Here is a 14,921-nt window from a genome sequence, read left to right as displayed (position 1 = left end):
GCTGTTGCCCAAGGCTACGTCCTCTGGGCAATTAGCCAACTGGAAATCTCCTGTATGTGTTGGTCCTGGGGCTGGCAGTGCAGGCTCCAAGGACCAGTGGTCTGGGAAGGTGTTTCCTGACTGTCCTCCCATCCAGCTGTGCAGGGGCCACAGGAGTATTTTATCATTTAGGGACTGGATTTCAACCCTCTGCGACATTTCTCACTCTGGCCACCAGATGGCAGTGCCATTTTGCTGCCCTGTGCTGACCTGGCCACCAGCAAGGGGTGTCCGCAGGTAAGGCCTGTGGGGTTTGGGTGGATTTGGCAGAAAAGGTTAAATGCATGTGCACTCACATGTTCACTGGTTTTAAGGGAAAACCTGTGGCTCAGATGTGGCCAGGATGTGCACTGGTGGAGGACAAACTGATCTGCTGAACGAGACTAGGAACACTGTGCCATGGGATGGCTCCCCTGACAGAGGCAGTGGAGGGGCTCCTGCTCAGTTAGCTTCTCTAGAATTCCTCCCCAGGATATCAGGGATTCCTGGCAGCCTTGCTTTCCCTTCTCTCAGGCTCCTGTCAATTGCCTGCAGGTGGAAACTTGTTCGAGGGGTCACAGGAGTTTGCCACAGGCTTTGTGTGGAGAAGGCAGAGCCTTTTCTGGGAGCCTCTGGCTTCCGTGGAAGGGAGAAGGTGGGCCTAGGAACCCAGGCTCCGGTCCCCTCAGCCTCAAGAAGAATGGGGTCAGCAGGGTCCGTTATGAGCACTGACTGACCTTGTGAGAGTTTTTCAGCCTGGGTGGGGGGCTGTCCCGGAGCCTCTTCATGGCCTGCACTGGGGAGTCACTGAAGTACGGTGGCTCGCCGTCCACCATTTCAATCACCATGATGCCCAGGGACCAGATGTCTACCTGTAGGAAGAGAATGTCCGGGATGGTGCTGGCCAGAGTAGGGCCCCTGGGTAGCAGTGTGTTGCACAGGGACGGGAGCAGCTGGCCTCCTTCCTGGCCACCTGCCCTGTGACCAGTTACTTCCTGCATGAGTGCCCACTGACTGGAGGGACAGAGCTGTCAGCCATTCTTGGAGACTGGCCATCAGACACGAGGAAGCCTGGTCATACCCCACCTTGCCCATGAGCTGCACGAGGGAACAGTTTGTGGCAGCAAAGTCATAAGTGAGGGCAGACCCATTCATGAGCTGGTAGGGGGCACTGGGAAGTGGGGTAGGGTATGGACTAAGTGGGAATCCGAAAACCAGGGCTATTTGGGGGAGGGATGTCTCTGCAGGGGCCACAGGAGCTGTTTGTTCCCAACTGGAACTTCTGGGAGGATAGGGGCATGGAGGGACTGCTTACCTCAGTCGCATACAGAGACCTGGAGATCACCTCAGGAGCCATCCAGTAGGGGGTTCCTACCAGGGACTTCCTCTTCGGCACATCTTTGCTGATCTGAGCACAGAAGCCGAAGTCCGAGAGTTTCACCTGTATTTGAGATGGGGCAGGTCGCGGAGGACAGGGAGTGGTGAACTAGGAGCAGGAGCTGAGTAAGCTCCAAGCTCAGACACAGGGGGCGGGGCACGGGCACGCCAGGTTGGGGAGGGCCCTACCCTGCCATCAAGGGTCAGAAGGATGGAGTCACTTTTGATGTCCCGGTGGATCACACCCTGGGCATGCAGGTAAGCCAGAGCCTGCAGCACGGCCTCACACACAGTGGCGATCTGCTCCTCGTTCAGCCTGGACAGGGAAGGCCAGGCCACAGACAGAAGAAGACATGAGCTTTAACAGAACTGCAGGGCTGGGCAGATCGGGTGCCCCTGGGCCCAGGCCCCATAGCTCCCGGGCAATACACGCGGGGGTCCAGTCAGGCCAGAGCCTTGGTGGAAATGGGCCTGGACCGAGGCTGGAGACCCCCACCCCACTCCCCTGAACCCTCCTGGGTCTGTAAACCCGAACGGACAGGGGGGTGCTCACGGTGATGTGACAGGCACCCTGAGTTTTCCTGGCCTGAGGCTGCTCAATTCCCCTGCTGGGACAATGATGGGAGCAGCCAGTGCTCAGAGCCCAGCCCCTGCCCCAGCTGCTCACCTGACTTGGGAGACGATGTCCGTGAGGGCCCCGCCCTGCAGGAACTCCATAAGCACCCACAGCTCCTCACCCACCAGGTAGCTCTTGTACATCTCCACCACGTTGAGGTGCTGGTAGTCTCGCATGATCACCACCTGGGGAGCAGAATGGGGAGGGAGGGTACCTGAGTGCTGGGCCCGGTGCCCATGGCCCCGCTCCCGGACAGTCATCCTCAGCGCCGGACCCTGTCCCGCCATCTCCTCCCACCTCATTAAAGAGCAGCTCCCTGCGCTGCTGCTTCCTGAGGTCCATCATCTTGACAGCCACCTGGCGGCCCGAGTGCTTCTCCCGGGCCAGGCAGACAATGCCCGTGGAGCCCTCGCCGATCTTCACGTAGCTGTCCAGCAGCATCCGGGGGTCACCCTGGTCCACCACCATCCTGAGCGCAGCCTTGAACTGCTCGTGTGTCACAACACCTGTGTCCTCACCAGCCAGGGCGCCCTTGGCTGCTGCAGGGTCCTGGGGCAGGTACAGGTTGCTGGTGCTGATCTGGGCTTGCCTGGTGCGTGGGGAGCCCGCGGGGGAAGACCGGCCTGGGGTGGGGCCGGCGGCCGTGGGGGCTGTGCGGAGGGACTTCTGGGGGCTGCTGGTGTCCGAGGTGGTCAGAGGGCTGAAGGTCCCCATGGGTGGGTCCGAGGGCAAGGACTGGGCCTTGGCCACCAGGCTCGGTGGGGGGTCTTTCTGCAGTGGTGGTGGTGGTGGTCGGAAGGAGGAGTTAGGCTGCAGGGAAGGAAAGAGGAACAGAGAAGGGTTTGGCTGTGGGAGCATTTGGAGTGACCTTCCCAGAAGCAGGGGGTGACCTCTGGACAGGGGCGTGTCTGGCAGGGCATTGGACCAAATAAGGGAGGTGCCATGGGCAAGGATTTTCAAAGGGAGCCGAAGCCGAAGTTCATGCTCAGGAGCTCAGCCCCCAGCATCCCCAGGTGAGCGGCTCTTTATATCCGCTCTGCCTCTCCCGGGAAGCCGAAGAAAGCAGAGTCTCTGGGGTGTCCTCTGCTGGGTAGTTCTTCCTGGGTAATTGACAGCCAGACCCCAGGGAGGCCACCAAGAGGCCGTCTTCCCTCTGTACTGCTGGGCTGTGTGGGGAATCTGGGTCAGAAGCATTCTGCATTCCTGGGGCGCTCTCACCCAAGGGCCCATGTGGGCGGAAGAGGCCCTGGACAGTGGCGGGGTGGCGGGGGGGGCGGTGGGCAGCACTGCAGCTGGGACTGCTCCCCAGCCCAGGGCAGGGAAGCCGCAGCAAGGGGTCTGCCAGCCCCACTCGTGCCTGACAGCAGGAGCTTGCCTGTCTGTCCTGAGAGTATGTCCCCAACAGAGGACCACAGAGCTGTGTTACCCTCTGGGGGGTTCATAGGTATGTCTGCCGGGGTTGGGAACTGGTGCCAGAGAGATCTGGAATTAGGAGGCCAGGGGAAGGGAGATTTCCTAGAGGCCCCCAGAGCAGCCTCTGTCCCAAACAGGACTCCTGGCTGATGACTGCCCCGCCCCCAAGGAAGGGAAGGGGGCACGCCTCCCCAATCCTTATGGCCTCTGGCAGGGAGGGAGGGAACGAGTGGCAGACTGGGCCTCAGTGAGCCCAAGGCCCAGCCCTGAAGCCTCTGAGGCTCCTGTCTTTCAGGGCCCAAGCCCTCCAGCCAGCCTGGCAGGAAAGCATTCCCTCCTTGGGTTCTCTCTAAGGAGCTGGCGAGGTGCAACGTGATCCTTCCCAGCGATTATATGATTTTAGAAGGGGCACCTGGAAAGGGCCCTAAGTAACCTAACAAGGGACACTTGAGGGGCTGCAGAGAACTTTCCAGAAAATCTCAGAACCCATCATATGGCAGTTGTCTAGTTGCCCACTGGGTCCTGGTCCAGATCCCCAGAACTGCAACAACCTCCAAGAAATCTCCCTAAGTGCTTAGCTTGGGCCAAGGGACCCCAAGTCTGGGCCTTGGATCCCACCAGGCTCAGTAGAGCCCTGTCAACATCTTCTGACCTTCTCCCCAGGCTTCAGGGTGCCCCCCCTTACCCAGTGCCTGATCTTGCCTAGAGGGGAGCATGTACACAAGTGCCCTTGCCAGCAGCGAGCCGAGCTGTGGCAGTCTGCCACCCCCGCCCCACCTGCACACTCCAAAATGTGCACCAGCCTCTGGCAGGCTATGCCTGGCGCGGGCTCAGCCTTCACAGCCAAGGAGCTAGGAGAGCGTCCCAGCACTGCTGCACAACTCCATCCTGCCCGGTGAGCACCTCTGGGGGGTAAAGAGACCCTCCCATGTCTTTGCCAGCACCCGACCCTCACCCACGTTTCCCCACTCTGTGTAGTGGAGCAGTGGGACCTCTGGACTTGGGGTCATGACCTAGACTCCAGTATGGCTCCTGCTCTGACCAGCTGTGACTCTCAGGCAACTCACTTTCTCTGAGCCCACCTTGTCTGTCAGGGCACGGTGATCTGGGGAGCTGGAGAGAATGCAGAATCCTGCTCCAGTAAGTCCTTAGAGCAGTGACTCTGCATTTTAACGAGGCCCCTGGGCTCTGATGCCAGAGGACTGTGGACTACCACAGGAGCAGCTTTGGACAAATGGGCTCTGTGATTCCTCGGCCTCATGGAGGCTGTGGGAGGGCTGGGACTGGGGGTGCGGGGAGCATGGTCACGTCTGAGGCTGGGAGGCCATGTCCTGGGAGCAGAGGTTTCACAGGACAGCACCCTACACAGCTCACTTGGTCACACAGTCACCGAGGCAGCCCCCAAGGCCCAGTAAAAAGGTTGCCTGCTGGCCTGCAAGGTGCGGCTCACAGAAAACATGCTCTCTGAGCATCTGGGTCGGACTGGATAGAATGTGGGAGCCCAGAAGCATCTAGAGCTTCTCTTGAGGTTGCTTTCATCACCCTTGATCTGTCTCTACCTGGATGTCAAAGGCAGGCTCTAAAATAATTCCCTTCACCTGCTGGCCTCTTGGCCCCCTACACAGGCCAGCTCTGTTCTCTGGTTGAGCTGGCTTGGGCGGCGGGGTGGGGGAGGTGAAGCCAGGCCCTGAGATGGGCCAAGGAGGGGATTTGCTCCCCCTCCGCTGTCAAGGCCCCTATGGAGACACTGTTGCAGGCGCCTGCTGAACTCAGAGGCCAAGGGTGCAGCAGGGGTGACTGGCTGGCTGGAAGCGGCAAAGAGCAGGGATCCAGCCGAGGGCCCATCCCCAGTGTGGCCTGGGACATGGGATGCGGGGTAGTCTGGTCTTCACTTCCCCAAGCTCTGGACCCGAGCATCCCTTTGTTACCCTCTACAAGAAGGGAGCTTTGACTTAATGTCACCACAAGAAAAGTCCAGAGGAAACCTCTTAAGCCATACCAAGAAAGGGAAAGGGGGACAAAAGATGGAGTGAGTTGTTACCAGCTCTGGAGTTCGTTTTGTGACTGAGACATCTTCTTGGGTGGGAAGCCACCAGAAGGGGCGTGCGTGTGGTTACAATGACGCCATCTTTCCTGCCTAGACCATGGCAACAGGGCCAGGCTCTCCAGCCTTGGGCTTGGGGGGCTATAATCTAAGTGCCTTGGAGGCAAAGGCCATGTCTTTAATATTTTAAAAATAATAAAGCCATTTATTGAGGGTGTCCCACTTCGACAAGGCCCTTAAATGCATTATCTCATTTAATTCTCATAACCTCTGGTTGTTTTATCTTTGCAAGGGTGCTATTATTACCTGTATCTGTCGATAAGGAAATGGGCTCAGAGAGGTTAAGTAACTTGCCCAGAGGCACTAAATGGTAAGAGCAAGGTTGACTTCGTTCCTGGTTAGCCTGACCCTTCATCTCTCAGCTGTGGTCCTAATGGATGTCCTTGACATATAACAGAGTACAGGGTACACAGCAGGTGTTTAACCAAGATGTGCTGATTTTGTTGGGGTCTTTTGACTTAGCCCTTTTGCCTAAGAGGAACCACTTCTAAATCTCCCCAGTTCCTGTCTTAATGCTTTGGCCTCCCTGCCCCAGTCAGGCCTCGAGGTCTTTTGTTTTTAGTCAAAGTGAGTAACTGTGGCCACACTTCCTGGTACAAAAGCCCTAAAACCACACACCCTTCTGTAGCCTCTCCTGGCCTGAGGTGGCAATTGGTGGCTTGACCTCCAGGGCACCAGTGTCCAACCAGGTGCTGAGGGTCCTGAAGCAAGCCCTGGGGTGTACGGAGGTGCAGAAGGCTGGCTGCTGGTTTGGTCTGGTAGGTCCTGGGGCTGTGGGGGTAGGGTAGGAAGCTGGACGCAGTGGTTCTCAACTGGGGCTGATTTTATTCCCTACCAAGGGACATCTGGCAATGTCTGGGGGGCATTTCCGGGTGTCCCAGCTGGGAAGTGCTATCTGCGACTAGTGGGTAGAAGCCAGAGATGCTATTACATATCCCACAATGCACAGGACAGCCCCTAGGACAAAAGATTACTTGACCCAAATGTCACTGGGGCAGGGGGTGAGAAGCGCTGGCCCAGATCAGTGGAGAGGAAGTCTCTCTCCTGGCTTTTAGAGGCCTGACTTGAAAGTATTTCTCTAGAAATATATGCCCCAGGTGCCAGGAAGGAAACCATTGCCCTGGGTTGGGAATGGTGGTGTCTCCAAGCCCTAGGCGACGATCCCGTTTCCACTGCACACCCTGCTGCAGTGGCCTATGGTAGATCCTTGGTAAAATGCAGGATGAACAGGCCTACTGTGGCTGGCTGGACAGCCTGTTCCCTGCTGTGGGGTACTGGCAGGAGCTCAGAAAAATGCAGGTCACGCCCAGCCCAGTGTTGATACCCCCTTTTTCCAAATCCCCAAAACCCTGCCACAGGATTCCCAAGAGGCCAGCGAATAATCAAGTTCCAGTTCTCACCTCCTGGGTACTTGTTCGGCTCTCCACTCCCCACTCCACAGGGGAGCCCAGCCTGCGTCCTTCATCCCAGTGATGGCACAAAGCCCCGAACCTTCCCTGGGTGCCTTGGGCTGGCAGTGACTTAGAAAGGTTGAGGGTCCAGGCCACTCCCCAAACTCTCCACCCAAGTCCTGGCTGGAGCACACTCAGATATCACCACCGCTGGGGAGGCGCCAGGCTTGTTCTGAAAGCCCTCGGGGGACAGGAGCTCTGTCACTCGTGTCACTGTCACCCGTTGTTTCTTCGGTCTGACTTCCCAACCTCGTGCTGCAGCATAAGGTCATTTCTGCCTGCCCCTCGTGAAGGAGGTGCAGATGCCATGATCAGGAAGCCCTGGGGAGCAAGAGCCCGAAGGGCCCTCTCACTGCTGCCTTCCCTGACTCTCTCTCCACCCCTGGGACTTCCCCAACCCTCTCTGAGCCCACCTTCTCATCGGCCAAATGGGAAAGGATGGTGCTGTCACCACAGACAGGACATCACAGGGCATGGAAGAAACAAGTGCAGTCTCCTCTGCCCGCCAAGAAATGTCCCTTCACTGTTTCCTATTTCACAAGAAAAATCTGTGCATTCCAGGCTGTGGCACGTGCCAAAAGTTGGCTTTCCTGCTGCTCCCGGGCCTAGGCAAACTCAGCCCCCCAGCTTTTCACAGAGCACACAAACCCCAAAACAAATCATTACCGAAACAGTAAATGAAACAACCTCTCCAGAAAAGCGGAGGGGGACGCCTGGGTGGCTCAGCCGGTTAAGCGTCGGCCTCTGGGTTTTCCATTCAGGTCATCATCTCAGTGTTGTGGGACTGAGCCCCACATCAGGCTCTGAGCTCGGCAAGGAGTCTGCTCAAATTTCTCTCTCCCTCCACCCCTCCCTGCACTTGTACTCTCTCTCTCAAATAAATAAATAAGTAAATCTTAAAAAAAAAAAAAAAAAAAAAAAGGTAGGGGCAGTGGAGGAAGGGAAGAATCCTCCTCACCAGAGAAGGGGTTCACATGAACATCTGTGACTCCTGAGGGAGAAGCAGTTCAGGGAACCTCTGGTCGCCCTCAGGAGGGCACTGGGGCAAGCGAGGGGTGGAGACAGAAAGAAGCTCTGAGGAGAGGGAGGCCGAGACTCTGCCCCCAACCAGTGTTGGAGCACCCGTCTCTGCCACGGCCTGGCTGGGGGTGTTTGGGCTTATCATCAAAGGTGATTGCCTCCCACTGTGATCCACCCAGACACACAGTAGGGGGCAGGAATGAAAGTCCCTCGGAGGCCCCCAGAAAGTGAGCGGGCCTGCAACCTCACTTGGACTCACCAGGGCTAAGCGTCTGGAAGACCAGAACTCTCAGCTGGTTCAGGATAGACTCCTCAGCTGAGGCTCTTGATCATTCTGTTCTCTTTCGCTCTCCCTAGCCTGACCCTGTAAATGGGGAAGGCCGGGCTGGGCTCCCCGGCCCTGCTGAGGGCTGCCCCACCCCCACATACCTTGTTCTGGGAGGGAGGGCCCGGCTTGCTGCTGCTTGCAGTGGCCATGGCCGTGGCAGGAGTAGACAGGAACATGCTTCTGAACAGCCTGCGCTTCAGGCTGCTCTCCTGGGTCTTGGGGCTGGGGCTGCCCTCCCCGCCTGGCCTGCCTGTGGCCGAGCCCACCAGGCAGGACTGTGGCCGGGCCTCCTCGGAACCATGCCTGGCAGCCTTGGTCCTGCGCCTGCTGGTGGCTGCGGGGGGCGAAGTGCCAGGTGGCGAGCTCTGTAGGCAGGCCCCCAGCTGCAGACAGCGCTGCGTGGCGCCCTGGAACTCTGCAGGGCCTAACGACTGGGCCTTTGTGGCCAGCCCATTGGGGAGGACCCTCGGGCTCTGTGGCTCTGGCCACGGCATCGGCCTGCGGCCTGCTGGTGTGTCCCCGTTGCAGCTGAGGTAGAGGCCATGGGGGTCAGTGTGCTCAGACTGGGGGCTCTGCAGGTACATGTCTGGGTCCATGGCCCAGTGCTCGTCCCCCAGCAGCCCCAGGGACTGTGCCCGCCGCCGGCTGGTGGGGCTGCGGCCACGCAGGGTGTTGGAGCTGATGACCGACAGCTTCTGGATGTCATTGAGCAGCCCTGAGATGTAGCCGTCCGTGGGCACTGAGCTGCCCCGCACCACAGTCTGTGGGGGAGAGAGAAGAGCATGAGCCAGCGGCCTGTTCATGGTAGGAAGCCTCCATGGGGTGGGGTGGGGGAGCTTCTTGGGGAAGGACCCCTAAGGACCTCCCTTCCTGTGTCATCCATCTGGTCCATAACTTTTCAGCTACTCCTCAGGACCATGGCAGGTCAGACCCTTGCGGGGGTGGCGGGGCGAGGGGTGGGGCAGGAGAGGGGACAGACCCTTGTGGGGCGGTGAGGTGGGGGGGCGGGGAGGGAGTCAGAGAGCCAAGGAGAAAGCCTATTGTCATGGGGCTCGCAGTCCAACAGCACAGACAGGGGGTAAACCCCTGAAATGGAGTGGGCAGCTGAGCTTGGGGAGCTGAGGGGGTGGGGTGAGGGAGTCCCTCTCGCCTCGGGGGGCCTGCTATCATTCTCTAGCTCTATCTGCGGCTTTATGGGAGATATATGGAGCTCCCAGAGGAGGCAGCAACCAGGGCAGGGCTCTCCTCCACGTACACTGACAGGCCCCTGACTCCAACTCCTCTTGCCCTTCTTGACCCACACACCAAAATCCCCCTGGTCTGGGAGTCCCAGCCCCAGCTGCAGGTCCAAATATTGCACAGGACACACTTAATGCTAAAAGATTATGTGGTGTTACCTGAAATTCAAATTTTGCTGGGCATCCTGCAATTTGATTTGCTAAATCTGGCAACACTCTCAGCCTACAGAGAGGGGCACCCCAGGCTCCTTCTCCCTGGAAATGGAGTCCTCGCCCCAGGTGAAGCTCATGGGGGGCTGGGGATATGAGAACAGCCCATTGATCGATAGCTGGTGATGAGGTGGTCCCTCCAGGGCCTCTGTGGTCTGGCCAGGCATGGGCTTCTGCGGAGTGGAAAAGGCTGACCTCAGCAGCCCCGACCTCCCGCCCCTGCCCACCTTACCTTCATGGGCTGGAGCTGCACCCGCGTAATGCGAGAAGGGTCCACCACAGGCTTGGGCCGTCGCAGGGTGTCCAGGATGTTCTGCCATTGTGGCGGGAGGCCCACAAACTTGCCTTCTTTGGGGTCGAAGGAGGTGTGGACGCGGTGCTGGAAGTTCTGTGGGGCTGAGATCTCAGGGCGTTTCTTCTTTTTCTTTCGGAACATGGTGCCTGCATGGGGAGGATCGAACTGAGCTCTAGAGGGGCTTCATGGCTGCCTGGCCCTGGGAAGCCAGGTGGCTGCAGTGGGTGCTGGGGTCCCCCTACCCCCACCCCACTCAGGGCTTCCTCCCGCCAGCCCAGGGCTTCCCCTCACCTCACGTCCCTACTGCTTCACGGATATGGCTAGCTCCCAGCGAAGCAGTCCCAGAAACAACAAAAGTGCCAGAAATAAGCCAACACAGACTATAAACAAGGAAAAGAGGTGTCTGTCTTCTTGTCTGTGCCAAGTCTCCTGCCGAGCAGGCAGACTCTGGGGGTGTGTTTTTATAAGCTCCAAAGCCCATTACAAATATCATTCCACTGTCGAATAATTTAAAAAGGGGAGAGAGGGAAGCAAGCAGGCAAATTCCTTTTATGAAGCAAGTACGACTTTGACTCTTAAACCAGGTAAGAATAGGGCAAGAAAAAGAAAATTTGAACCAATCCCACGTATGAACAAAAGTGAAGGTCCGAAACAAAATGAATAGACTGAATCCAACAGTATGTTACAGGGGTTTTTTTGTTGTTGTTTAACTCAGATTAGTCCTGTGATGGTCCAATGACAGAAAACCTATTTATGTGATAAACAACATTCATAAAAAGCCAACATGTTATCCAGTCTGGGGCCACGTATCATAGGACCAGGAGCCCCCAAAAGGGCCCTCTTGGTCACCAAGTGCTTGGCCCTAATTCCAGCAAGGTCCTGAGTCAAGGGCACATCTGGTGTGGGTGAGGACAGCTGTCAAGGCGTAAGTCTCCCCAGGGAAGAAAGCGCCTCTCCACTTTGGGCCCTTTTCCCTGGAGTCTCAGAACTCCGGGCAAAATATCACTTGCAGCCAAACCTCTGTCCCTTGCTGATCTGGACTTTGCCTAAGGCTCTCTGAGCAATGTCGACAGGGACGTGGGCATGCAGATGTGAGACGGGGAGACCACAAACCCAGCGTGAAGTGAGGACTCCGGCTTACCTTCCAGGAGTCCTGGGCCAAGACCACATGTGGATGGAAGACTCACTTGAATGCTTCTGTCTCCGAAGGAGCTCAAAGCAGCTCAATGGGGTTTTTTGTTTTTAATTTTTTTTCCTTATCGTGGAAAATACACTCAGTGGGCTCTACTGTCCCTTGGAAAGGTCACTTCTAGGTTTTAAGACGCAGACACGTTTGTTTCTTGAATTGCATGATTGCCTCATTCATCTGTCCCACAGCTTTGCCGTGAGGAATTCAGCACCTGTGAGTCAATGTGAATCCACATCCTGTGTCTTGGAGTGTCAGCCGCCTTGGTGGCCTTGACACTGGGCCAACTACCAAATGCTCCCTGTAGGCAAACCCACGTGTGCAGGAGCCCCACAGAGGGAGCCCTTAGGAATGAAATACACCTGCTGAGCTGCAGGCGATTGAGGGGAGACTTCCACTAATTTGGGGAGACTCTGAGCAAGCTCCTTAAACGATTTGTGCCTCAGGGCTCTTCACTTATAAAACGGGGTTAGTAAAGGCTGCCTCACAAGGCCTCAGGAGGCTTCAGTAGGCAGACCCCCAGTGAATGGGGGCTGATTCTCTTTTTGTTGCCTCTCTGTGCACCTCAGGGCCCTGCAGTTACTGGACGGGAACAGATCCAAATCCAAGAGAGATGCCCAATGCCTTTCCTTGCAGATTCGCTGGTCGAAGGACCATGCCTCATTTGGGGGACCTGGGAGCCTCACTGCCTCTCCATTGTGTAGACGCTTTGTGGTTTGGCCTCCTACCTCTCAGCCTTTGGCTCCCAGAGTCCTCATTCTGCAGTCCTGCGCTGATGGCCTCACAGATAGACCCTCTGCCCTAAATTAGCTTCACTGATGGCTTCACTGCCGCCTCCCCATCCCCCTGCGCCTCTCTGTGAACTCAAACTCTTTTGCAGGTGTGGGGACATACCCGCAAGCTAAAGAAGAGTGGGCTAATACTTTTAGCCCCAAACATCCTTCTTCCCAACTCTCCCAGCCCCACCTGAGTGCCCAGCTTTTTCTGCAGGAATGCATGGAGACAGTAGCATTAGCAAATGGTAAATGGCTCTGGGATCCCCCTCCTGAGAACAAGTTTTTCCCAGAGGCAGTAGGACACTGCAGAGTCATAGGACCCAAGGTTGTGGTAGTGAGGGTGGGGAGCTGCTGGAAACAATGACCTGAGCTCAGGTTTTGGAGGAGGGGAGAATAGAGCCAGAAATCAGGGCCAGTTACTTTGCCAACAGAAATCCCCACCTCAAGAGAGGCTGCTAAGACACATCTAGAATGTGGTGAGGCTACTACTACCTGGGACAACACGATTGTGTACCCAGAAAATCGAAAAAGATCTACATACAAACTGCTGGAATTAGATAAGTGAATTTAGATGGTCCCTGAACCAAGGTCAATATAAAGAAAAAAATCCGTTTTTATTTCTTCATACCAACAGCAAACAAATAGAAAATATATATATACATATATATTTTTTAAAGATCCTGTGGTACAATGGGGAATAGATTCTTAGTCTCAGTTTCGTGTTCCTGGCATACAGCTCCTAACATCCTTGCAATCCCAGATGGAAAGAATGTTCCAACTTCTGGCCCTGTCCCACCTCTGGGGAAGGAGTGGGGCTGATGATTGGGTTAATTGTCAATGGCCAATGACTTAATCAATTGTGCCTCTGTAACGAGGCCTCCCTAGAATAACCCCTCAATGACAGGATTCTGGGAGCTTCTGGGTTGGAGCACACATCAAGGCGGTGGGAGGGTGAGGCAGCTGGGCAGGGTGTCAAAGCAGATCTGTGCCTCCTACCCCATCCCTTCCCATATGCATCTCTCCCATTGGGTTGTGCTTGGCTTGTATCTTTTATGATGAGTGAGTTCCGTGAGCCATTCTGGCAAATTATAGAACCTGAGAAGGGGCTCATGGGAACCCTCAACTCGTACCCAGCTGGTCAGAAGTACGGGAGTCCTGAGACTTACAACTGATATCTGAGGCGGAGGGCGGCTTGTGAGACTGAGACCTTGGGGTCTGTGCTTACTCCAAGTACTGCCAGAATTGAACGGAATTGTTGAATAGCCAGTTGGTGTCTGAAAGTCGAAGAAATGGCCGCAAGAGAGAAAAAACCCTTCTCATTTGCTGTCAAAAGTGTTACTAGGGAGACAACCCCTCAGACACCATTTCCCATTTTACATTAAAAATGTCAAATCCTAGGAATAAACCTAGTCAAAGATGTACCAGTTCCCTACATTGAGAAGCAGAAAACATTATTAAAGAAATTAAAGAACATTCATAGATTGGAAGACTCGATGATATAAAGATATCAATTATTTCCAAATGAACCTACAGATTTGTTTCAATCTCAATCAAAATCCCAGCATAGTTCTTTTGGTAGAAATTGACAAACAGGGAGCCTGGGTGGCTCAGTCGGCTAAGCATCTGCCTTTGGCTCAGGTCATGATCCCGGGGTTCTGGGACCGAGCCCCACACTGAGCTGCCTGCTTAGTGGGGAGCCTGCTTCTCTCTCTCCCTCTGCCTTTCTCCCTGCTTGTGTTTTTTCTCTTGCTCCCTTGCTCTCTCTCAAATAAAAAAAATCTTAAAAAAAAAACTCTAAAAAAAAAAAGAAATTAACAAGCTGACTCTGCTCCAAAATGTACAGAGAAACATAAAGAATCAGAAATAGTAGACACCGTCTTGAAGAACAAGGTTGAAGGATTACACTACTAAATATCAAGATTTATGGTAACAGTACAATAATTGATATAGTGTGGAACTGGCACAAAGACTGACAAATCGCCCAATGGTAAGAAGAGAGAATCTAGAAATAGATCCAGCCATAAAAGGTCACTTGATTTATGACAAAGGTGACACTGCAATATGGTAGGGAATAGATGATCTTTTCAAAAAATGTAGCTGAAACAATTAGATATCCATATGGAAAAAAAAAAAGAATCCTGAAAAATGAATTCATGTCATACCCCCAAATTAATCAGATCTAAATGTGAACGGTAAAATAATAAGCTGGAGGCAGTGATGGGGGGATGGAAGAGGAGGAAACCGTCTGGCCATCGCCTGCCCCAGGTCCAGTGTGGATGACTATGTGAGGGCCTAAGTTTGGTGGGCCATCCTGTAACCCCTCACATGCTGGGGCCAAAACCTCCACACCCACAGGTCCCAGGGATAAATTAAACTGCCAAGGTTTTCTTTGCCCAAAATAAAATTCTTGATGGCAAATGTTAGGAGGAGGGGACTCTTCCTAGGATCTTTCTACCTTCCATTCTTCCTTCCTCCCTTCTTCCCTCCCTCCCTTCCTTCCAGATTTTATTTATTTGTTTCGGGGGCAAAAGGTGGGAGAGGAGCAGAGGGAGAGGGACAAGCAGACTCTTTGCTAAGCGCTGAGCCCAATATGGGGCTCCATCTCAGGACCCTGAGATCATGACCTGAGCTGAAAGAATTGGACGCTTAACCTTGACTGAGATACCCGGGCGCCCCTCTAGAATTTCTTTCTAAAGAAAACAGAACATTTTAGAATAAAGAGTGATCATGAGGTCTGGGTTTCTAGGAGACACACTCACCCACTCAGGGGTCCAACGCTGCCAAGTCATTGAGTGTGAAACCCCTGAGACGCAGACATCCTACATCTCACCATAAAACAGGCCCTGAGTACTTGGAGCATATCACCCCCCACCCCCCAAGACAGAGGCA

The 14,921-nt window shown here is 55.0% G+C and overlaps 1 protein-coding gene across 4 annotated transcripts in view; it reads right to left on the bottom strand.

The window, feature by feature from the left end:
- PAK6 (p21 (RAC1) activated kinase 6) overlaps positions 1-14,921 on the bottom strand; it is a 36,317-nt gene that overhangs the window by 2,228 nt on the left and 19,168 nt on the right. For all 4 annotated transcript variants that reach the window (XM_004751085.3, XM_004751088.3, XM_013055408.1 and 1 more), the window contains 7 exons: positions 10,008-10,216; positions 8,429-9,088; positions 2,309-2,821; positions 2,063-2,196; positions 1,585-1,711; positions 1,334-1,459; positions 756-890 (listed from right to left, as the gene is read on the bottom strand). In XM_004751085.3, the coding sequence (XP_004751142.1) occupies positions 756-890; positions 1,334-1,459; positions 1,585-1,711; positions 2,063-2,196; positions 2,309-2,821; positions 8,429-9,088; positions 10,008-10,211 (1,899 nt within the window). In that variant the 5' untranslated portion in view covers positions 10,212-10,216. The remainder of the gene's footprint in view (positions 1-755; positions 891-1,333; positions 1,460-1,584; positions 1,712-2,062; positions 2,197-2,308; positions 2,822-8,428; positions 9,089-10,007; positions 10,217-14,921) is intronic.

The sequence above is a fragment of the Mustela putorius genome, unplaced genomic scaffold, assembly GCF_011764305.1.
Source record: "Mustela putorius furo isolate JIRA1106 unplaced genomic scaffold, ASM1176430v1.1 tig00003898_pilon_pilon_pilon, whole genome shotgun sequence".
Lineage (NCBI taxonomy): Eukaryota > Metazoa > Chordata > Mammalia > Carnivora > Mustelidae > Mustela > Mustela putorius.
The sequence above is the reverse complement of the archived record's forward strand: the minus strand, read 5'-3'. Positions and strand labels throughout refer to the sequence as shown.